The 24,336-nt window shown below is 39.1% G+C and overlaps 2 protein-coding genes across 3 annotated transcripts; one reads left to right on the plus strand and one right to left on the minus strand.

The window, feature by feature from the left end:
- Positions 1-414: 414 nt before the first annotated feature.
- LOC117543084 (transcription factor-like 5 protein) lies at positions 415-7,328 on the plus strand. 2 transcript variants are annotated; one of them, XM_034211139.1, is made up of 7 exons: positions 415-444; positions 1,218-1,782; positions 1,883-2,009; positions 2,113-2,275; positions 2,368-2,554; positions 4,809-4,950; positions 5,910-7,328. In XM_034211139.1, the coding sequence occupies exons 2-7, from the start codon at positions 1,226-1,228 to the stop codon at positions 6,033-6,035; spliced, it is 1,302 nt and encodes a 433-aa protein (XP_034067030.1). In that variant the 5' UTR covers positions 415-444; positions 1,218-1,225; the 3' UTR covers positions 6,036-7,328. The 2 variants fall into 2 exon arrangements, with proteins under 2 accessions (XP_034067030.1, XP_034067031.1); XM_034211140.1 differs by lacking the exon at positions 415-444 and adding an exon at positions 783-859.
- col9a3 (collagen, type IX, alpha 3) lies at positions 6,554-22,966 on the minus strand. The gene is made up of 32 exons (XM_034211137.1): positions 22,643-22,966; positions 21,733-21,801; positions 20,385-20,420; positions 19,645-19,716; positions 19,399-19,452; positions 17,542-17,577; positions 16,143-16,166; positions 15,880-15,933; positions 14,769-14,822; positions 14,538-14,579; positions 14,378-14,434; positions 14,214-14,267; positions 13,807-13,860; positions 13,618-13,671; positions 13,452-13,505; positions 13,273-13,326; positions 13,141-13,194; positions 13,000-13,053; positions 12,844-12,897; positions 12,686-12,730; positions 12,543-12,596; positions 12,363-12,416; positions 11,655-11,708; positions 11,491-11,562; positions 10,625-10,660; positions 10,418-10,462; positions 9,854-9,886; positions 9,014-9,160; positions 8,856-8,910; positions 8,577-8,759; positions 8,108-8,185; positions 6,554-7,590 (listed from the first exon to the last, which is right to left on the minus strand). The coding sequence occupies exons 1-32, from the start codon at positions 22,706-22,708 to the stop codon at positions 7,406-7,408; spliced, it is 2,037 nt and encodes a 678-aa protein (XP_034067028.1). The 5' UTR covers positions 22,709-22,966; the 3' UTR covers positions 6,554-7,405.
- Positions 22,967-24,336: the final 1,370 nt, after the last annotated feature.

Genomic DNA, 24,336 nt, shown 5'->3' on the forward strand with positions numbered 1-24,336 from the left:
CCGCAAAACTCAAAATGTCCCCGGTTTTAATTTAGAAAATCTGGTCACCTTAGACTATAGTGCCTCGTATTATAGACAATTAATTTATGTTGTTGGTTCTTGTTAATTTCTTTATTTATAAACAACATATCTTGACAAAAAATATGTTTGAAAGAGTAAGAGAGTGCAATATTTGCCACCTTGACATGTAGTTGAGTAGTAGCATAATGGACTGGAAATACTAGGCCTTCCGTTACTGGCGCTCAAAGTAATTAATTAAGTTTTCATCAATGCTTGTACACAATTGGGTTTTAGCACTACGGATATTGACACAGTCTTTTTCGTCTGCAAAATATATAATACATACCAAATAAATAAACCGAGGCTTCAGCCATGACAGCCTCACAGTGTAAAGAGGTCCTTACTACCCAGCGTCCATCGGTCAAGTAAGGAGTTGGCATTGAAGTAAGTAAAGGCCCAATAATAAGGCAAATAGAGTTTAATAATATTTCTTAGCTCGTTATACATTTAACGACTTGTTAGTGGACTTTTAAACATGTTTGTAATGATGTATTGTTATTTACCTCGATTGTAAACGTATTTTCAAATGTAACGTTAGCCTATAGCCAACGTCTTGTCAAATTTAAGGTTAGCTTACTAGCTTAAAGTTCCTCGTATGCTAATTTAATGTCACGTAGTATTTCACTGCTAGCGGAATTTTTTTTACACCACTGTTTACTTGAAGATGTGGATTAGTTGTTTAATGTCAGTATATATACAGTATGTCGTGTTAATATGTTTACGTTACAATGTTCGTTTCTTATTAGGATAAACGTTAATACTCTGGACAAGGCCGCTTACAGGGCGACATTAAGTTAAGGTCGGTTGATAACAATATATTAATAATTATAATATTAATAAGCTTAATTTATTCAAAGTACTTCACAGTAGAGAATTACAATCTCATAAAATAGTCACAAAAGATTGATATCACATCGAATACAGAGCCACTAAAATGCATACAATTATACAAATGTACCATTGAATTAACTGAACCAGTGTATTAATAGGTGTTCACCACAATACAAAACTAATTTCAATTTAAGATAATATAATGGTGCTTTAAAAGGAAGATAGTGCAAATTTACCATGGACTGTTAACATGGACTGTAGCTACTATAAAAAGCCTGTTCTGGTATAACTGAACGTTTTTTTTCTGCTCTTCATCCCAACTCTAGAGTGAAGTATGTCTTCCCTTTATGTATCACCTTCATCCAGAGAACACACCTTTGACCCTGTTGGGGTGATTTTGAGCCAAGGTGGATGTTTGACACATGATCATGGGCCCATGATGGGACCTGAGCTCGGCATGATGGAGTTGTCAGAGGTTGAATATACAAACTTTCAGCACCTTATCCAGGCACATGTGGAGGCACACATTACCCCTTTAGATTTGCCTTATGCCAAATCTCATCCAAGTGCTACAGTGATGGTTAAAGACACCACTGGATCCACAGCACAATCCCCCTTAGCAACCACTCAAGCTATTGACCTTTCGACTTCAACTGATGACCACAGTCTGATGCCAGGAGAAAAGACACCAGCTTCTTATGGAGAGGTCCCAGGTTTTGTGCTGGCCAGAGTCAGAGGAGAAGACAGCCAGAGTGAACCTTACTCCAACAGCAGCTCATTTTCACAGAAAAAATCTGTATCTGCTGCTAGAGTTTGTTTGGAGAAGAGGTTTAACACCATGTCTGCTGACACCCCAAGACATCAAGATATCAAGTCGGCAGTTCTTAGCAAGTAGGCATTCCTATTAATCTGTATTACTACGTGTTAAGTAACAGAACCCCATAATGCTAAATTTAATGGAAATTACCAGATCTTTGTTGTTGTGTTTCAGTTTTCTGACAATGCTGCAGCAGTCTGCTGAGGCTCAAGATGCAGTCAAACACCCTCAAATGCGGTTTGATGTTTCCAGCCCATTTGTTGGGGGTGTATTTACCCCAATACCCAACATGTGTGAACAAGTATGAAACAAATATATTAAAATGCAATTTACTACAGCTTTAAGGGCATCACAGGCAGAATTAATTGATCAATATGTTTTTCTTCTTCCTGTTTGGACCTCAGGTGATTGGCCATATTCCTCACATGATTGAACCTAATAAGCACCAGGGTTTAATCATCCCAAAGAGTTTCTCGATTAATTTCTGCCCAGAGAGGGTTGGTACAAAATCTCAGTTCACCGGTGGCTGCAACTCAACAGAGGACCAGCTGTTGTTCAACATAGAAAGTAATAATCAGGACTCTTAACCTTGTCTTGTCAAAACAAATGTTATTGTTTGTGTTCTATTTACATCTTATACACCGTGGTGTTTTCCATAGATGATGTGGTGACACGTACTGCCTTCAGGAAGCTTGGTAGTACCCAAAGCTCTCAACCTACAAAGGTTGCTTCGACTGACCCAGACTTCGCCGGAAAATCAGGGAGCAGCACTAGGAAAAGAGCTCGACCCCACATGTCACATATCCAGCGCAGGGAGAGACACAACATTAAGGAGAGGGAACGCAGGTGAGCACCCATAACCAAAAGCTGAAAGTGTTTCTGCACCATCATACATTTTTGATGAGGTTTAATTAAATATAATTTCAAAGGTGTATATGCCTTACTCAGCTTTCCCTACAGACTGTGTCCGGAATGAGTTCCTTGTTTATTCCCAATATTTCAGCGATTTAAGGCAAGGCAAGGCAAGGCAAGGCAAGTTTATTTATATAGCACTTTTCAACACAAGGCAATTCAAAGTGCTTTACAAAAAATGAAAGAGATTAAGAAAATGGCATTTAAAATCAGTCATTAAAAAGAAAAGCTAATAAAATAAACATTAAAAGAAAAAATACATGGATAAAAGGTAGTCAACAAAATGATATATGAACACGGTGAAAGAGAGAGTACTGCCAGTGCATATTGAATTAAGACAATACAATTATCATGTTAAACAACAAACATTTCAAACAATTTTTTCTAATTTTCATAATACATATATAAATGTTAACTATATAAAATGTCAAACTCTGTCCTTGCTCAACGTGGTACAGTCCCATCTACTATAAAGCCTATTGGATGCTCTCACTTCCTGTTTGGCATTTTGACCCATGACAAGCAGGTAATAGGGATTGGAGCTCTATAACAAAACATTCTGATCAATTGAGGTCACAATAACCAATATATACATTTGAAATAATTCTGTATTAATTGAGTGGATGTGTAATTAACACTGCTAATGATGATAGTATGTATACTCAAATGAGTTTGGCATGCTATACCCACATTAGGGCTGGGCAATTTGGCCTATAAATAAAATCGCGATTTTTTTCTAACTAATGGACAATTTTAGATTTAAACCTCGATTTTTTTCTGTTTTTTTCTAAACAAACCAGACCAAGACAAAATGTAAATACATATTTTCTTTGCAAAAAATGCGTAAAAAGGAGGGTTTCTGCCCCATTACTTCTCTTCTTACTTCTATAAGAATAAAACACGGTGAGGTGTAAAATGTGTTTTAATATCATAAATGTTACGCATACCGTCAGTTTAAATGCTGTTTTATACTGAAAAACTAGAAGTTCTTGTGCACAACCAGTTTTATTCTGAAAATCCTTCATCTCCGGACGGTTAGCATTTAGCATGTGGCTAATATACCATTTACTATAGAGGTGAATTTAGTAGCGATATGACACGGAGTGTTGCACACCGAAACATACTGATTTCAACACTACAACTATAGACGTGGAGATATTATTATTGCTGAATATTAAATGAAGGTACAGTTTATTTGAATACGTTTGTTTACAGACGTGGGTAGTAGTATGAGACAACATCCGGAACTACCGTAAATGAAACCAGCCGTGAAGTATTTCCTGTATTTTTGGAGTATTGATTACAGCGTTTAAAATGTATTAAATGAAAAGTCATGAAAGAGATAAGGAGGAGAACAGGCGTGTTTAGTTATATATTTAATGTACAATGTCGGAGTCCTCTGTTATGCTCAACAACGAACATTGGAGACGTGGAGGGCCGGCTCCCAGCGCCAACCGGCCCACGGCGAGCCAGCGGAGGAGATATATCAGCTGGAGAGGTGGAGCTCGCTCTCTTCCCTTCGCTCACGAGAGCTTTTTTAATTAAAGCACCATTTGAACCTTCTCAGAGACTCCATTTAGTCTCCTTTTAAAGCTTCTCTCCTGGACGCGAGAATAACGAACACAGCATAACAACAGCAGATCGGGCAGAGCTGCAGATCGGGTAGTCACAGGCAATGTGGCTGAATTTTGGGCGCGTTCTGGAAAGTGAGAGAGTAAGCTACTACGGAGTCCCTTAAAGCAAAAACAAATCTGCGGAGTCTAGAAATGTTTTTAAATCGCGATTTTTCGGTTCAGCCATTTCACAAACCGTAGGAAAGTAAAAATGCAAATTAATCGTGAAAACCGAAAAAATCGCCCAGCCCTAACCCACATGTGTTTTACTATGCTAACAATGCTCAGCCACAGAGGCTAAGCTACACAACTAGGAATAAAGATTGGTTGTGCTGGCAGGATGGAATAAATAAATAACTGCAGAAACTAGAATATGCTTTGTCAGTCTGCAACTGGCTCTTCCAGTCGATTTTGATAAATGTTCAATTCAATTCAAGCACCTATCCCAAACATTCCCTGGTTTTAGGTTCTCTACTGGGAAGTTCCCAACTGATTTTGGTTTTAGAATTTCTTTGGCCAAACGACAAATGTATTAATTAGAGAGATTATAAACATTTGTATTGTTTTCTGCACAGGAAGAGGATCCGTTTGTACTGTGATGAGCTGAACATGCTGGTGCCATTCTGTGAGTCGGATACAGACAAAGTCACCACCCTGCAGATGACCACTGCCTTCCTTAAATACATCTATAAAACATATGGAGACACCTTCAAAGAGGTACATTTGTGTTCAGTTAAATAGCATTATTCATTTGCTTGATATAACTTAAAGTTCAAATCTTATTCTTCTGAGTTTTAAAGTTTAAAATAATTAACTTGATTATTTTACTGTGTGGGAATGATCTAGTTCTGTAGTTTCTGTCAGACAGTGACAGTGTGAGGCTAAGGCTGCCTACATTTTCCTTATATGACATAAGCCTGTTTTAGTGTTCCTTTGCAATGCGTCTTATAGATGGATTCTCTGTAATAAAGCACATAGAGGTTACGAATGCTTTGTTGTTAAGAAGAGGCAAGTGGTCATGCAACGCACGGAGATGTTGAAGAGAACGCGCTCCAAGGTGTGGTTAAACTTTACCCGTCTCGATGTGGACAATGCTCGTTACCAAAAGTGCAATAAGAGTTAAGCATGTAAGGCGGTAACACGAGCAATTTGTCCAAACATCTTGGAAAAGTGCTCCACATTCAGACGGAGGAATGCACCGTTTTCCACTGTCTTTCTAGCAGCTCTGTAGCCCCATCCACGAGTAACGTTTCCACGTCAGGTGTTATGTATGCTAGCAGCAACACAGGAGTTAACTCCATTATACAAACATGGGTTAATGATTAGAGGAAACTGAGAGTTATTTATTTAGTTAAAGTTTCAGCTATTCTGTTTACAGTTCTGTCATCAGATTATTTAATATGATTTGTTAAAACATTGTTGTTTCTTTTGATGTGAAATATTATTTATTTAATTTATTTTGTTTAGATCATTTACCTTTTTTTTTTATTAAAAGAACCGATAAAAATACCGTTCGAGGACCGGATCGATAAAAGTAGTATTACCGTTAAAACCTTAACGATACCCATCCCTAACGAGTAGTAGAATGTTTCACCAGCACGGTCCCTTTTTGGAAAGCTTTACTATTAATACTTGCTCTCATTAACCAGAAAGATGTGCTACTCTCCCCCCAACAGGAGTTTCAGAGGGCTTTCACTGAGGGCAAAGAACACTTTCTGAAATCCAGCCCTTCTTCAGGCAAGAACCCGATCCAGCGGGAGATGGACACGGTGCTGAGCATCCCTCTTGGGGTAGAGCAATGACCCTTTCCATACTTGATCTAATCAGGGCTGGTTTTTTTCTGCAGCATCTTAAGACAACACATGAATGATTGTCATGTCATACATACTGTAGGTGGCGCTGTTTCCCTTTGCAAACAGCAGATAGTTCTGGATGGACTAGATTTTCAACTCTTCAGCGATGAATTTAGTTTAAACTATCCGAGCACCTTTTCATATTCAACTGTATTTTCATTGAATTAATTTAAATTTCTAAATGTTCATAGAGTATGTTCAGTTCAGTTTTCTTGTCGACATTTATTCTTAAATCATATATTTAAATGCACTTAAAATTCATCTGCTCCTAATTTAAAGTTCTGTAAATGAATGGGATAACTTGATATTCATTTCTGTTAGCATATTCCTCTGACATGCAGACTGTTCATTTGATGCAGAGAAGAGTAATCCTTTACTGAAAAGTGGCTTTATTTGTTCTTTCTTACAACATGTCGCTGTAGCATCTTACTGTACATACAACAGTCACCCACAAATAATAAATAGTATTTAAGGTCATGTATATTTAATAGTTACAGCACCGGTAGTACATAGTGGATGTTGTCATTGTAGATTACCCAAAAAAAAAGACTGCTCCTAAGGTTCTTACATTTATTTTACAATGTCTGATTTATGCATCCACAAGTATTGTTGTTGTTGATTCTCAAAGCTAAAGAATCATTTAAAAATACAAACAAAGAAGCTGTAGAAAAAAAAACAAGACTATCAAAAGGTAAAAGTTTTTGCATTAATCTACACAATTTCTGGGCACCTGGGTATTTGTGTTTTTTTTATTCCTTTTACAATACACACACAGCTCCTTGACAGAGGTTGTTTTGCCTCTGCCACCTGTTTCCATATTTTACACTGTTAGCTTGAATGTTGAGGTAACACCTGTGATTGACATGAATGGGCAATGATACATGCACATTCACCTCAGAGCCAGTCACTGTTGTTTTTAGAGTCATCTGCAGAACATTTTTAACCAAGGTAATGGGGGCATGTACAAAGTTTGTATACACAAAAGGACTCGTCGTTCTCTTCCAGTTGTCAAGTCTTGTTATGTGATACTGTAGTATTTGGAGCATTGCTGTTGTTCTCTGGGACTCTTCTTGGCCTCGGTCCACTTTGTTTCTGGATGTCATCTTGATGTTTTGTCTCTCAGTTGCTCTGGTTTTCATCTCACTCCTCGGATGTTCCTCCTCTCAAAATATCACACCTGTTTGATGTTACTCTTCCCATCTTGTGATAAAGTTATTTTAATAAAGAGGACATTTTTTGTGATCACTCTCTTCCTTCATTCCTCCCTTCCCTCTCGTATCACCCTTCCTCCTCGAGGGAGGCACCAGGTTTCAGGATGTTTAATGGTTTTTGGGGTTGGAGGATTTTCCAGCGACTGATGCTCCCTGGCAGGCTGATGTGTCACAGATTCCAGGTGTTCCCTGGTGCCCAGTCCTACCCACCCTGCCTGACTCTCCAGGCTCACCTGGATCTCCTGGAGATCCATCACGCCCGTCTTTGACAATTCCAGCTACTCCAGGAACACCTGTGGAAAAGCATAGAAGGAATGAGCCAGAGACAAATGGAAGCGGTTGTTTTCTATGATATGTAACTGACCTATTAGGGCCACAGTAGGTACAAAATAATAATAATGATATAGCCTGGGAGGAGGGTAAACTCTGAATTTACCAGATTAAGTGTTACATTTAGAGGAACTACATCGCCTCAAAGGTCATTCACCTCAGGCACAATACACGGCAAGCAGTGGCGCCTGTGGTGTGATGAGGTTGATGAAACTTGCGAAGTGAGGCGATGGGGTTCCTTAACAAAACTCCCCACCATATCTTTCTTGTTTGATTTCAATGCCAACAGTTCAAATTACACAATAGATTCACATTGTCTCATTTTGATTTATCACCAATAGCAGTGGTGTAGCTAATCCCATTTATGATGACTATGTTCCATTTGCGCCAGTAAATTATTCAGTATTTACTGACTTTAATAAGAGCTTAAGCTACAACGTTGTTAACTACAAATTAGATTGAAAGTTTCAGGCCACATACCTTGGTATCCTTGGTCTCCAGTTGGCCCATCAATAGCTTTACCAAGTAATCCCTTATCTCCTTGCTCTCCAATATTACCTGTAGTGAAAACAGAACAATTTAATCAATGGTGTAAAGTGCATTTCCCCAAGTACTGTTCTCCACTTGAGTACTTTATTTTTACACGTTTAATCTGTATTTCAGAAATGTTATTTTTATTTTTTTATTTGACAAGAGGTATTCCTCATTGTGAGCAGTTCCATTAAGGGGGATCGGCCCCTGTTAGTGATCAAATGGTTTCATTTAAATAACTGATCAAGGCCCACTGACCATTATCCCCAAAAAACCAAGAATCAGAGAGAACTTCAAAACCATATGCCCATTTGTTTGGCTTTTCCTTTCCCATCCCATTAATCATCTCATCACCCTCAGGTTTATCTTGTGATACTTTTTCAATAGATCAGTCCATACTGATTTTAATGTTTCACACCTCTTGTTCCTGGGTTTCCAAGTTCTCCTGACAGGCCTCTGTACCCTGGGGGTCCACGGGAACCTGGATGCCCGATAGAGCCAGCATCTCCTGGCTCTCCTACAGGTCCTGCAGGTCCGGGGCGGCCCACCATCCCAGGGGCCAGGGGTCTTCGAAGGTTAGCCGCCAGCTGAGCAATCTGGTCTGTATGATAGAAAACACCATAGGGTTTATTATCCAGTTTAGATTGTATCCTACACTGGAGTAAATCACAGAACAAGGTCAATTAAGAAGTCTCACCATCGACCATTAAGCCACACAGCTCTCTGATGTGCTGCTCACTCGCCAGTATACCCTGAAACACAAGTAAATACCCCATGTTTTCAGGCAGTTCATAAAATAAAAAACGTATGCGTCAATCAATCAGAAGCTCCTTAAAGATTTACAAAACCACTCACGGGTACACCTGTCTTTCCGGCAATTCCAGGCAGACCCTGCTCCCCTTGGAAGCCCATCAGTCCTGTCTTCCCAGGAGGCCCTCTTGCTCCGAGCTCTCCTTGAGGACCAGACACGCCCTTAGGTCCCAGTTCACCCCGCTTTCCTGACTATAATCACAGAGTATTATTCGTAAATAACTCGGTACATTTTTGCAAAAATAAAGAAATGAATTTGTTCCAAAGTGGAGCTAAAAACATCCATAAGCCTCTGATTTGATCGTTTAATAAACACAATCCAAGGAGCACACAGGTCTGTTGAGACAATGTGGGGGTGGATTAATATGGCGTCTCTAATTACATAAATTGTGCTGCTCTTAATGTGACTCGTCTCCCTTGTGGCGGTAGCAGCGAACAGGTCATTAAAGCTCAAGCAAAAATACCTATCTCTAATTAATCCTATTAAACCTGGAATGTGAAGCACAACTCGACAAGTGGGCAGCAGCTCGGAGCTAGGCTCCATTTTAATGATGAGTAAGGGAGCCGACACAAAGGGAGTTTGGAAACAAACTTGTGCTGCTAATTACACCCACACACACACACACACACAACATTGAAACTAACTAAGTTAAGTGCTAATAGAGGTTCAGCTATTGCATCTTTAAAATATTTTAAGTGATCAGGTCCATGAAGGTGTATAAAACACTATACAAGTATCAGAGTAAACACAAGTAACAAAATAGCGATTAAATTCAAAACACTTTTTAGTCCCTGGGTAATTCGTAGAGACAGTACAGTAACACAAAATAACAAAAGATGAACACATATTCAAGCAGAAAGATGTATAACATTGATGTCGCTCACCTCTCCTTTTTGTCCAACTGGGCCGAAAGGACCCTGAAAATAGAAACATCCTGTGTGTTTAGTTAAACATTGGCGAAATGACTTTACATTATTGAGCGTTACACAGCAAACAAACTTAATCTGTATGGCAGTTTTCAAGTCAGTGCGATCCAAAGATTTCAATAAATTATACAAATGATCAAACCAATAAAATAGACAAAACATTTTAGAACATAAATGCATCGATTTAATTTAAATAATGGCCATAATACATTCTTATAAAAACACAACAGATGTTTTGCTCTGATATCCTTTGGCAGCAAAAATACTAAAGGCTGTTTAAAAAAAAAAAGAGGACAAAATTGACTTGTGCAACAAAATGAAGTACTTCCTAAATAAGTATGAGAAAATATCAATTACAACTGATGGGAGACCAATGTGAAGATTTTCAAATATGTCATGTTTAATGTGTTTACTCCTGCTAAACCAATTATATAACTGATAGCTGACAAAGAAATGTGTCTCTTGGACATTCACACTGTGTGTTTGGATTCTGATTGAACAGTGGAAAAAATATATACTTACAGGTTCCCCGTTCTCTCCTGGTAAACCGTCACTTCCTGCCACACCCTAGAGAACACAACAGATAACTCAAAGTTAAATTTAGTTTTTTACTATGAGTTTTCTTTAAATTTGAACAACCTGACTAAGAAACGTCCGATCTCTTGTGTCTCTTTGGACACACAGGAAGTCATTCTGTATTTTAGCTTGAACTCGGACTTGAATATTTACCATGTCTCCTTTAGCTCCATAAGCTCCAACTGGACCCTAAAAGGTTGAAAAAGTAGAGAGAATAAATATAGAGATATTTGTGGAAGCCGGCTGTGCAGAAGGAAGGGGGATGAACGGGAAGTAAGGTGGGCTTGACGAGGGGAACCAGGAGCGGCATAAAGACCGGCTTTGTTCTGTCCTCAGACTCTGAACAGGAGGCCTTTTTGTGTTTGAGTTTCTCCTGGCTGCCGTCTGAGTTCATACCACTAAGACTGAGGAGGGGATGACCTGAGTATTGACATGCTGTACCTGGACAGTTACATATCTGTCTGCGATATGCTGGTGTGCAGAGACGTTTGGTTTTATGTCTGTCCTTTTAATGTAGATTTCTTTGAGGGATTGTACCTACTGTGTTTGAGCTGGTGCTATAAGTGAAATGATGATTGAAGATTAATCAACAATATGTCAACGTATTGAGAATAAATAAATAATTCAGTTGTTTCAGCGATCAATATTTTCTGAATATAAAGACCATGATAAAGACCTTGAGTTAATGCACATTGTTTGGTCATATTTCCTATATTCGTGTAGAAAAAATGTATAATATAATATGAAGATGTTTTTTTCCATAGTTGTCTGCATCACCAGCAAGATGTTTATTTATTTTCTTGGTCTTCTATGATAGCTAACTGATAATCTGTAGGTCATTACGAACGACGTGTTATGTTTAAAACATAATTTAATCCAAGAAAATAACAATTGATAATAATGAGAGAATATATTTGTATTACTGTAAGAAAGTCACAGCCATATAAGGTATCATGGATTACACTAGATGACGTTAAGACCTAGGGCAATTTTCATATCGTCACATACGTCACACTCACCCTTTCGCCAAACTCTCCACGGATTCCAGTTGGACCTGGAAGACCGGGATCACCCAGGGACCCGCTTACCCCCTGTAGTTCATGACAGAGACACACAGCCAGTGAGTTTACCCAAAAGATATACAAAATAACCTGATAATAGTCGATAATGTCGTACAACTGACCTGGAAACCTTTCACTCCCTGGGATCCAGCGTTGCCCACTGGTCCAATTCCTCCCTGTTAGACACAGATGTAGTCATGTCATGAAACCATGAAGAGCTTACAGTAGTAAAACTAAATGGATATTAATGTATATTCAGAGAATCAGAACTGAAAAACATTGGCACAAAGGTTGAGGGCAGCATGATTTATTATGCAGTGCCGTGTTCGAGAGAAGTGTAATTCCTATGTTGTTTTATCTCATTTTTTCTTCGCCACAGGGTTGGATGTGAAAAACAATGACCTCCCTGTTTATAAATTCCTCTATTATGAATACCTGCTCTCATCACTGGCCCTTCATTACTAGCAAGCAACTGTATCAGCTGCAGTGGAATATATTTAACCCTGAAGGGCAGTAGTTTATTATCCTGCTTTTTTCTACTTTTATCTTAGCTGAATGCTGCTATGCATTGTGGTCTAAAATAGATGCTCTTTATATTCACGCTGGTTATTAGCACAGTGCACTTCGAAATGTTGGAAAGTCTATAAATTGGTTGAATTCAGCAGACCATCTGTGCAGCAGCAAGTCTAATGAATTGGCTCCCAAATGAAGCAAACATATTATTTATAAATTCCATGGAGTAGATGCTTATGAGTTATTTCTAGCTAAATAAGCAGTGCAGCAATTTGACAACACATACACCTTAGTCTGTAGTGTGGACATTAACTTACAGCCACTCCTCTGGCTCCTGATAACCCCCTCTCTCCTGGGATGCCGATGTCACCCTAAAGGAGAGGACAGATGGTGAGGAAGGTTTAGAGTCCAGACGCAACATTGTGGGGTTAAGTGACATGTCAAAGACACTGTGACCTGATAATACCCCCCCCCAAAGAAGCCCATCAGATACATACAGGAATACCTGGCTCTCCAGAGGGTCCCGTCTCACCGCCTTTCCCTGCGTCACCCTGATTTAAAAGAAGGGAGAAATTAAAGTTGTCCTGCATGGTCCTCTAGTCAGTTTACACTCTTGTTTCTACTTTGTTGTAATACTCACAACTCCTCCTTTAGACCCCTTTGTTCCAGCCCTTCCTTGAAGACCCTGTAAGAGAAGAATCAAACTGCTACTTAGACTGGAGAATCAGACATCTGACTCAACTATTCTCTTAATTGTAATTCATCAGGGAACATCCAAGTCTATTTCAAAATGCTCACAGGAAGTCCATTTGGTCCTTTTTCTCCAACAACCCCATGGCGACCAGCATCACCCTATCAGCACAAAAACATTGACATCAGTTTCAATCACACAATCACTTGATTTGGATTTTCCACAAAGCCTAAAGAAAACAGAAAGAAATTGGTGCAATTTACCTTCTCGCCATCTAATCCTTGAGAACCATCTTTGCCATCTCTGCCAGGAATACCCTGTAGAAAACATCAAATATGATCCTCGTGTTACTGAGAGGTGGTGTGTATTAGAAATGTATAATTTATAGACAGATATACACTCACAGGCTCTCCTTTGGGTCCGGATCCTCCAGGGCCTCCTTTGGGACCAATTTTACCCTGTTGAAAGATACATTAACGTGTCATTTATAATTCTTTGTATATACTTGTGAAGCTTAATTAAAGTCTTCTTCTTACAATTCCTCCTTTGGGTCCTCTGAATCCCTGAGGTCCGCTTTCTCCGACATCACCCTGGAGACATCAGATGAAACACAAACAGCTATTCATTGATGGGACCAGCCGTGTATCCTGGCTGTTAATTACCACCAAAGACTTTTTTTTGTTTTCAGATGTGGTACAAACAAGGAGAGACTCACTGTCTTTCCAATGACGCCGACAATGCCGTGTTTTCCTCTGAAACCAGGCAGGCCCTAGAGACAAAGAGAGGTCAAAGGAATCCAACTGTAAGTACACATATTTTAGGTGGCTGCATTGTGACTGATAAGAAGCTGAATAAGGTGGTCATTCTAAAAAATAACTTACTCTGCCTCCTACAGATCCCATTATGCCTTGTAAACCTCTGAGACCACGTGGACCCTGAAACACAACATCAGAGGCATTTTAAAACATCATAAACAACTCCTGGGTAAGCTGTACTAAATATACTGATGGACCAAACTTCTTTGTAGGCAATGCATGAAAAATGTTGTGAATAATCTTTATGTAACTCACCTGCAGACCCACGGTGCCAGGAATACCTGGTGGGCCGGATGGTCCAGCGTCACCCTAGAGACAGAGGAAGACATTTAGGATAAGTGGTTCAGTAACTAGAAGGGCACTCGATGAGAGAAGACCTTTGCCAAGCCCATGCCCTATATGTTAATGTTAACTAAAGTTAAACATAATTTCTGTAACTACCCCATGATTAGGATCGATACAAACACCTTCCACCATGTTTAATTCAAGCTAACAGTTTTTTCCCTCTAGAGAAACGTACAAACAAACCAAATCGGACCGAAAAACTGACCTCCTCAGCTGATGTAGAAAAAACAATCCTGTGCACACGGCTGGTTCCATTCTTTTATAACCTATATTACTGATAGCAGACAACATATATATTTGTTGCATAATGAACTCACCTTCTCTCCAGTTTTCCCAAACTCTCCCTTGTCACCTTTGTGCCCTGTGTGACCCTATAAGAGCAGAATAGAATACAGACATGATGAGTGTAAAAGAAGACATGTGTTGTGAGACTGCAAGGTGACAACGATCAAACAACAACCATGACAGAAAGTGTATTTACCTTGAATCCTGGCATACCAGAAGGACCAGAGGGACCAGAGGGGCAGATAGCAGGACACTGCAGAGGACAGAGAAGACACATTGAGCAACTTAACTCATCGTATGCTTCTTCAGCTTGCGCTCATTATGATGCTCTCACAGGTGCATGATTGAAAACTTACCAGAAGGTCCCCGCTAAGATCCTGAAGAGTACCAGGAAGACCCTGAAGAGAGGGAGGATTAACAACACACATTAACATTTGAAACATTTTGACACATCCCTGCCTCTGTGTGTGAAGAACAGACATTCATTCCAAATTGGGAAAATCTTGTGTAACAGCAAACAGCAGGATATCAGACTCAATGATCACATAGTACCAGCAGCACCAGTGATTAATGATAGCTGCACTTACTGGTGGTCCATCAGGACCAGATGGTCCGGGAAGACCTGGAAGACCCTCGGGACCCTGAGAATCAGATAGATAGCACCAAGATGAGTTGATAGACAACTTTCATCTTTTCATTTATCAAAGTCTCAGCTGAGCAAGGTCATCTGGTCGCAGTTATAACAATCAGTTGTACTTTGAGAGTGACACTTCGCCATCCACCTAAAAAGGTGACAATCGAACGCCTTTTCTAAAATTAAAAAAGTGGTAAAGTTTCTCTGTGCTCCCCTTAAATCTGAGTTTATAACTTGTAGCTCTGAGCAGTTTAGTGACACTGCAACTTGTAATGGTATGCAAATTAAAGACTTCAAGCACACTGACAGCAGACTTTTCAGGGAAGTAGGATATATCTTGTTGTTAGTAAAGCTTTTAAATCAAAAATATGTGCATATTGATTCTGAATTCCTCAACAGGGGAGACAAAGTTACAGTATAATGTTTAACAAGGCTGTTGTGTGGGAAAACACACATCAAACACAAATTATTATTCCAAGCATGTCTTTACATCTTTGGAGGGGAACTCTAAACTTCTTAAATTACAAATCACATTACAAAAGGTGTTATATATTTGTTATATCTCTGTATAGTATAGTATTATACCTGTTTTGGTGACTGTATTTCTAATGCTAACCCCGATTTGAAGATTAATTCTGACCCAGACAATAAAATAATTTCACACTACTGCAAATAATACTTTAGCATCTACGGAAATTGAGCAAGTATAAGCATTTATTGATCAAAATAAAGTATGATCCAGTAGAAACATGAGTCGAGCCGAGCCTAACTCTTCAGTGGTTTATCTTATTGTCTTGTTATGTAATTTAGTAATTTAGGGTAATGTTTAGCTGAGATAAAAAAAACACCTGGATCTCAATCACTATCACCTCTACTGTTTTTACCGCGGAGGATTGTGTATGTTTATTGCTGCACATTTTCACCTAAATTAAGTTTTCTGTAGCAAATCAGGTATCGAATTATATATGCATTAATAATATATAACACAAATAATTGTTCCATCTCATTGAAAAGGATGTGACTCCTCCAGGAAATGTAATTATAGAGATCAGACAGGTACTCACCGCTGGACCGTGGGGTCCGACTCCGCCTGACAACCCGTTGGTTCCAGGAAGTCCCTGAAAACAAAAGACACAGTGTTGGCATGACATCAAAGTATACGATGTATCACACAATCAGAGTGACAGGATTTTGTAATATTATGTATAAGAATACTTTTCCAGGATGCAAATAAGCTATTGTTTTATGTAAAGACGATACAAATACATCACAATCTCCATCTTTCTGCACATAGGAGTGATATCAAAAGAGAGTAATGTGTACTCACTGCAGCGCCTGGTCTCCCTCTGCCCTACGGAAGACACAGGAAGGCAAATTAAGTCACAAACACCAAGGGGATCATTAGATTTACTCACAGCATCAATATCCACCACGTGATGAGTTGCTGCATTGAATCCGCTTTGAAGGTTACCTCAGGTTATTGCTGTGAGCTAGATATGCGCTTTTACAGTCCATGTGGATCAGAGCAAACTGCAGATTATATATAATGTGTCCTTGTGATGACCGTGGTGTCATCTGGAGTTTAACTTGTTGATAACCTGTGTCTCTACTCACCCTGTAGACAAAGGTTTGTTTATAATATTTAGTTAAATCTGAATTTTCCCCACCAATATCTGAGCAAAATGTATTTAAAGAGATCTGCGAGATGTGCGTTGTAGCCCCTCCAATCCTGTCTGAACCCAGTCCATTTCCCTTATGGCCTGCACTGCAGCAAACCTTTATTTGGAAATTGGTAATATAGAAAAAATGGTAGGCCATTGTAGTGGTTGATCTATCAATGTGTAAATAATTGATTTCCCTGTAGATACAGGTGTTAAAATACAATGTTGTTGTTGTTATGTCCCTACCGATGTTAGGCCCTCGTCTGCAGCTCACTGATTATCTAAACCTATTTGCAACACTGGCACACACACATTTTCCACTATGCACCAAACATGCTACTGATTCCAACAGCACAGTACAAATATTATTGTCAGCTTACAATCTGTTCTAAATTGGTTTCATTTTATGAAATGTAGCTGTTTTTTTCTAATATTCATTTGAAGTGTCTCCCTTTTGTTACGGCCAAGTGGTTGTAACAAAGCCTCACCATGTGCTGCAGGTCGGTGCAGGTGTTGGTTGTTTGGCTGATAAGTTGAAGTGTTGCAGCTGTGTGCTGGTTCAGCTGCACGCTTTGTTTCCAGAGCTGCTATTCTTGGGTCTGGTTGACCTTTTTTTTGGAAGATTCACCATGACTTTTTTTGAAGGAAGTGGTTTCTGACCTGGGCTCAGATTGTTGTGTGCTATTCAGACGGTAAGTGTCAAGTGTATATAATTCGGGGGCTACATGAACCTCGTTTATATCAGGCCTGATTTTACAAAGAAATGATCGTGTTATTTATTACTGCTATCATCATAGTTAACACCACACACATTAAATGTTGTTCTTGGTTCACATCCAACAATTGTGTGCGTGGTTTAATGGTTTTTAATCTGTTGTATGCCAGAGTTTGGATGACTTAGAGGGTGAGCTTTGTTAATCATCCTAAAACATTAGCAGGCACTCTTATTTGAAATAAATATAATATGGTCACTGTAACTATGTTACACATCAGAGGAATTAAGGAGCAACTGCTGAGAATCTCTGTGATGTTTATTAGGTGATGCATAGTATGTGGGGTACTTACAGGAGCTCCAGTTGGCCCGGCAGGTCCAGCGTCACCCTGGAGAGAACAAGGCAAAATCTCACAATGAACCTCTCGGACACAATCAAACCAAAAGGGAACCTTGAAATGTATAACTCTTTGAACATGATGCTGATTCATGTGTGGATGTAACATTAAATAAAATATATATATTTTAGGCAAAGAGTAGCCTATGTGGAGACATTGTTTGCTTCGTACAATTAAAACTATAGTTGACGGATTAAAAATGAGTTTGAGATTTGTTTTGCACGACTTCAGCCTACCAATCAGGGCTTTCATTTAACGGCATTATTTGGTTTTTGTCAGGGTTTTTTCTATGAGGCTTTGCATATGATAGGCGTGTGTTGTGCCTGACACAACTACTAGTTCCGCCTAAAGACACAATAAGAGAAAAGGAGTTGTTGCATTATATTACGCTATCTTGTGTTCTATAAAGACCTTAACATAGGTTTAAAGTCAGTCAGTGCTGGAAAACGTGTAATATCAAATGGCGTTTTGCCATTAAATTAATAAAGGTAATAATCAATTAATGAAAAATTGGAAGCTTGGACTTCTGCTGTAGCTCATAAATAAGCGGAAGATCACAAATATTTGGCAAATATTACAATCAATTAAAACATAATTTGTCTTTCCCTTAAAGAAACTTCTCGTTACACATCAAGTTATCAGGCAATCTCCAAGGATTTTTGCTCGGATACTTGTTCGGTGTACATCTTCTTCTTTCCTTTCCTAATTTCAGTTAATGTTCCATGAATTATTTCTGTCAGTAAAAACAAACGACTCCTACTAAATCGTTCCTAGAAAAAACTATTATATTGTGGTTTCGTGTGAGCCCCTTACTCTCCAGACTAACCCACCCATGACCATTTATCTTGCTTCTGTATCTCTTTGTTTACCTCCTTCACAGCTGTATTTGTGCTGTCTCAGAGGTGAGAGGGCAAAAGAAAACAGTCCTAACGCAGTGGTGTTATTCTTTCTCTGCATTCCTCAGTGTGCAAACTAGACAACAAAGTACACTGAGGCACACAAATGACAAATTACAAACAAATGGATGTGAGGTAGCCTGAAATGACCTGGAATACATGACCTAATCTGAAAATGAACAGTCATTGTTGTTGGCTGATTACTGCTTAGAACCAGTTTATGCTCCGTCTCAAACAACTCTTCCACTGTGATCCTGCACCATGAACCAGCCGTGACACTGCAGTAATCTGAGTAACTACGGACACTGGTTGACGCCAGTTTTCTCATTAGGTTGGATAATTAGTTGAGAAGCCAGGGGCGTTATCTGTCTTGACAGTGAGTTTTCAGCTTTACAGCAGAAGTCCCTCAATATTTATACTTGTATAACTTGATATTTTATGTGAGAAATAAAAGTCCTGTTGGTGCACTTGTATATGTTGTATATGTTGTAATTCTGTCTTTGTTTGTGTCTCTCAGGTGAAACAACCACCCTCACTCAGCGTCGGAGTGGCAGATCTTCCCCTACAGTCTCACAGGTTGGTGGGAAACATTTGGCATTCCAGGCCGGATTAGGGAAGCAGCAAGGACTAAATCAGATTGTGATCCCTCATTAAAAATAATCCCACCAGGAGGGAGAACCGTCTCGACAAATCAGTGCTGAAACACTGGTCTTGTCCCTGTTAGACACCCCCTATAAACAGCTTCATACAGTAGCATCAAATACACATGTTTCTGCACACATGTATCTTACTCGTGGCTGACTTCAACTGGTTGATTAATGGGGGGGGCAGGCTAAAGTGGATAAGCGCTTAAAAACTCAATTGGGTGCAACCTTAGGTGTATCCTCGGCAAGATCAAAAGACTGAACACACTTACTGCTTCCCCATGGGGTCCATCCTTCCCAGCAGGGCCATCAGGACCTGTCAAACCCTGAAGAGCAAGAAAATATCTCTGTAAACATCACTGCCTCGTGCTCTGCTCGTGTTATTTTAAACATCAATCGATAGTCATTTCACTTTAAGACTAGTAGGCATTTCATCCTTAAATGGACTGACATGGACAAAAGGTGGTGTGTTGGTGGTATAAGGGCTGTCTGTGTGTTTGTGTGAATTAAACACTTACGTCCACTCCTGGTAGTCCTGGCAGGCCTGGTTTTCCTGCTTCCCCTGATATTCCTGCTTTCCCTTTGGGACCCTACACAGATATATATTTAAAGATTAGTGCACAAGAAATCAGTTATCCAGCCAACTGAACAATTGGGTTTTTTTTAATATGAAGAACATGAAATGCTCCCTTAAAAGAAAAAGCACTTTATGGGAGTGTTTTCTTATCAGAATAAAGATTAAAGGATTGAAGGTTTGGAGAAATGTGTGGGTCTTTTGGCTACATAAAGGGACTGTACAGAAAATTGTCAGGGGGGAGAATGAGTCAGAAAAGGGGGAGGGTATTGTAATCATACCTGTCCGAAGGCAGGGTAGTAGTGGGAGAGCAGAGCAGTGGGGAATATTGTGTTTTTCTTATTTTGTCTTGTACTTTTTTTTCTGGATTTCATTATTTCTATTGTATATTATATTTTCATAGAATACACACCTTTCCCTTGTGCCCTGGTTCATTGCAATGCACTTTGCTATGTGTGGAAGACAACAATCTGTATCAGGGTTTTATTAATGTGTACACTGCTGGTGAAGGTTTTTTTTTAATCTTGGCACACTGATACAGGTTGCACTTATTAAACACTGTTATTTTCTAAGTCAAGAGGATTGTTCAACTACAATATAAATAGCGTTATGCGGTTGACATTACTTTAATTATTTAAATACAGTAACTAAATAAAACTGACTTGACTAGTTGGTTAAACTTACGGCTTTCCCCGGCAGTCCAGCAGGTCCATCTTTGCCCTGTTAATGAAAAAGGAAAGAATATGTAGTATAGCCTGACAAAACGGGCATTATATTCATTCATTCATTCAACCAAATACTTCCAGAGACGACAGTGTTCAACTGTAAAGACAGAGTTCAACTGTAAAGACAGAGTTTTTTGGATAAAATCCCTCAATAGCTTCAGTGTTATACCAACAACACAACCTAAAGCAGTGAGCCTAAGTAAAAAGGATATGCTGTTTAGCTTCTGCAGCGACTGGGGGAAGAACAAACACCACTAAACCGCTCACATGATGAAGGCTTCAGTTTGGTTTGTGCAGGGGGCTGAGGAGCGGGGAGGAGGTGTGAGGAGCAACTCTAGAGGGTCTCACCGGGTTGGGGAATGTATGAATGGGCCCTCTGTGTGCCCAAACTTTAGAGCAGTCACAAAAATAATCACAACTAAAGACTTCCTGAAAAGGCTATACAATATTTACAAATGTCGCTCTTCATTTAACTGAAAAGGTTTGACAAAAATCAAAGATATTAATGTCATGGATATAAAGGGTTTACCTTGTTAACAAAGTTTTCTTTTCACTTGGCTAACCCATAATTACATTTCCTTTCATCACCTAAATTGTTAACCATATACCAACACCCTTTATAACAGCTAACTTTGTTTAACAGTAATATCCCTTGCATTTCATTTGATTGTTACTGTATTGTCCGCATTAATTGACAAGACACATGTTTGACTACAGAAATCAGGCTCACTGATATGATACTGTCTGAGTTAATATGGCCAAATAAGGAAGAAGCAAAGCCATCCCCTTTATGATTACAATCTAAGCTTTTTTTCAATTCCTTTCAACCATACATGTTGATTTAGTTGACACACTTAAACCCTGCCTACCTGTTATGCATGGTTATGATTGAATGCATGTAGGAGGGGCTTTGGGGGAGGAGTCAATGAGATAAAAAGTAACATCGAGAGACATTTCAGCCACATTTATGCACAATGAAAACACTTGGTCTCCAGTAGTAACTGGGGGGATTGTTCTTAATACTACAAGACAAAGATGTGAAGCACAACTCAGTGCAAACTGTAACTTTAGAGACTGTGGCGCAGATTTACAAATACTTTTAAAACGTTTTGATATGTAACTCGACATCCAATTTTTTCATAAAATAAGACCAAGTTAATTAATCACAAAAGAAAACCCCCACTTAAAAGAGGTGATACACATTTGTTTGATCTACTCACAGGAGTTGGTTTAATCTCAATGAAGCAGACATTATAGGGCACATTCATTTAAAGTAAACATAAGCTTTTGCAATCTAGTCAACTCACATCGGTGCCATCCTTTCCGTCCGGCCCTGGGGATCCTTGTGGCCCGGTGGCTCCTCTGGGGCCCGGTCTCTGCAAGAAAACAATTTATCAAAATCATGCATCCTCTCCATGTCAAAAATACTGTATAAATGACAGGGTTAGTGGTGGTGTGACATAACATAGAGAAGATGAGGAATTGTTGATGTACTTTCGCATCAACCATGATAATAAAATGTGTTAATATTTCTAAAAAAGTAACTAGAGATCTTCAATTCAATGCAAACCATGATAAACATAGCCAAGTGTACCTAAGCTTTACATCTCTACTTATCCACTAAAAGAAGGCTAAAGTACATTTATAATACTACTTTTTGATGATGATTCAAATAAATCAGTAATAATTGTCATCTAAACAAAAATAAACTTGTTATTTTTTGCTGAGGTCCTTCCAATTGAGCCCCTGCTCCAGGGAGCCTGAGTGAACAGAGGTGGCATTGTACGCAGGGGCACTGATCTCCAATTCGTGCATTCCACAGGTTCAGGGGAAAACAGAACCCCAACTTCACCAAACAGTGCGAAAGTTACAGCCACCTGCACACAATTAGGCTGATATGGGATAGAGAAAAATAGGCCTGCAAAACCTGAGAGACAAAATACCACTAACATCCACTCAAAGATAATTGTACAAGAGTAGCTACTAAATATCAGAGCAAGCATCAGGTTTTATGTTGGAAAGTTTCAAGCATGCAGGTCAAGGCTTGAACAGCTGTAAAAGAGAGCGACTGTCATCACCATCAACACATGAATTATCAATATATGGGCCCACAGGTGACAGTTCTGCAAGTTAATGAACATTAAACGGTACCAACATAAGCAAACATCACCAATAGGATAAAATGCAGCCAGCTAAATGAAAGGATGCAATCCTTACCTGGGCTGAGGATGATGATAAAAGCTGGCACAGTAAGAGCACCCAAAGCGCAGAGAACACCGCCATGGCTCCTCAATAAACCCGAGATTAGGCAGAAAATGTCAAATCCCCGGTAACCGTTCCTCTCTCTCCCCCCCTGTGACGGCACGGATCCTCTCTTTACCTCGCGGTGCAAAGCTCCTGAATGGCTTCCTCCTTGCGTCCAGATAAACCCGAGCCTCCAGCCGAAGGGGCTGAACTCAATGTGGAGCACTGACTGCACACAGGGGTGAGGAGGTGAGGAGGAGAGTGAGGGAGACACACAGCTCAGGAAAACAAATTTCGGGCACCTAGAAAGTGGGCTGAGCTAAAAACGTTAGAAATATGCAGGGGTCCATGCTTTGACCAATTAGAAAGTGCCAAAAACTCAGAATTAGAATTCGTTAGGGGTACTGTGTGGATTCAAGGAGTTAAAGGGCTACTCCCATAATGAAAAAGACTATTATACAGACCAGGCCAAACAAGCTCAAACTCTCAAGAAAGCAGGATCCTACATTTCCCATAATGCAATTCAACATCATGTCTTCATCAGATCCCCCTACCAGGTGACCACTGTAGATTATCTGGAGTCTAGTTTATGACATCCCAGGAAACACTGAAAAAGTACAATGTCTCACAAGTTCAGTCCAAGGGGAAGTCAGATAAACTGTCAATACCTATAGTTTACCGTCACATAAAATAAGTCATCACAATAAATTAGCTCCTTTGACAATGGAATATCGTATTGTGCTAAAAAAATTATATATTTTCTATCAATCGACAAAGTGATTACCACAGATTAGGCACATCATCCTACTTTTGAGGCACATGTGCAAATGTTTTGTCCAAAGAAAACTACATAAAAGAGGAATAGTTTATCTAACCATATATATATATATATATATATATATATATATAGACTCAAAATGCAAGAAACTTAATCTCAGTATTCTTAATCTAATAATAAAAAAAAAAATCAATATAAAGTGTTAAACATTGATTTATGGTCCTCCGTACAGGAAGTGGGTAGAGCTATAGATAGATAGGAAGGAACAGTGCATCAAACAGCAACAGTATTTATATTTTACTGTCCTTACTCACACCCTGACTCGACTGACCCAGAGAACTGAACAAACTGTTCTGCGACTAAACTTCTTCCCTCTTCTGTGCGTCATATGATGCTTGGTCTGTTTGCTGGTAAGAAAGTGATATGTATGTCTTTGCTGACTGCTGCTTCTGCATGGGAGATCAAGGAAGAGACTCAGGAATAGGAGCATAAGATTATACAGTGTTATCCTGAAAATGGCTATTTAATACATTATCATGAGAATCAGACTTTGGGTAAACACAGACACAATTCATAAAAGCTTCAAAATATAGTATAACTTTATTCTGCTTTTTAACAGCCAGGAATTTAATTGGGCAAAAAAAGTCATTATATAAAGAATTTGTTTGTAGTTAGTTATTACCATATCATTATAGAAATATCATAAGTTCAATAGCTAATAGTGAAAATGAAGTGCAGATATAAAAGATGCCTCCATATGCTCATCCTGGCTTATTCATTTTCATGGACTTCACTCATGTCAGATTAACACACAGTGGACGTTAAATTATAGCTTTATCAGTTCTGCCACAAAAAAACATTATACAATCAACCAGTCTTATCACATTTT

The sequence above is a fragment of the Gymnodraco acuticeps genome, unplaced genomic scaffold (assembly GCF_902827175.1).
Source record: "Gymnodraco acuticeps unplaced genomic scaffold, fGymAcu1.1, whole genome shotgun sequence".
Taxonomy (NCBI): domain Eukaryota; kingdom Metazoa; phylum Chordata; class Actinopteri; order Perciformes; family Bathydraconidae; genus Gymnodraco; species Gymnodraco acuticeps.

Bases quoted from the DNA above. Each gene is read 5' to 3' on its own strand.
- LOC117543084 (XM_034211139.1), top strand. From the start codon at position 1,226: ATGTCTTCCCTTTATGTATCACCTTCATCCAGAGAACACACCTTTGAC. The intron at 1,783-1,882 runs GTAGGCATTCCT...GTTGTGTTTCAG, and splicing joins AAGTCGGCAGTTCTTAGCAA to TTTTCTGACAATGCTGCAGC. The intron at 4,951-5,909 runs GTACATTTGTGT...TCCCCCCAACAG, and splicing joins ATGGAGACACCTTCAAAGAG to GAGTTTCAGAGGGCTTTCAC.
- col9a3 (XM_034211137.1), bottom strand. From the start codon at position 22,708: ATGGCGGTGTTCTCTGCGCTTTGGGTGCTCTTACTGTGCCAGCTTTTA. The intron at 19,453-19,644 runs GTAAGTGTTTAA...CTTGCTCTTCAG, and splicing joins CAGGACTACCAGGAGTGGAC to GGTTTGACAGGTCCTGATGG. The intron at 17,578-19,398 runs GTAAGTGTGTTC...TGTTCTCTCCAG, and splicing joins ATGGACCCCATGGGGAAGCA to GGTGACGCTGGACCTGCCGG.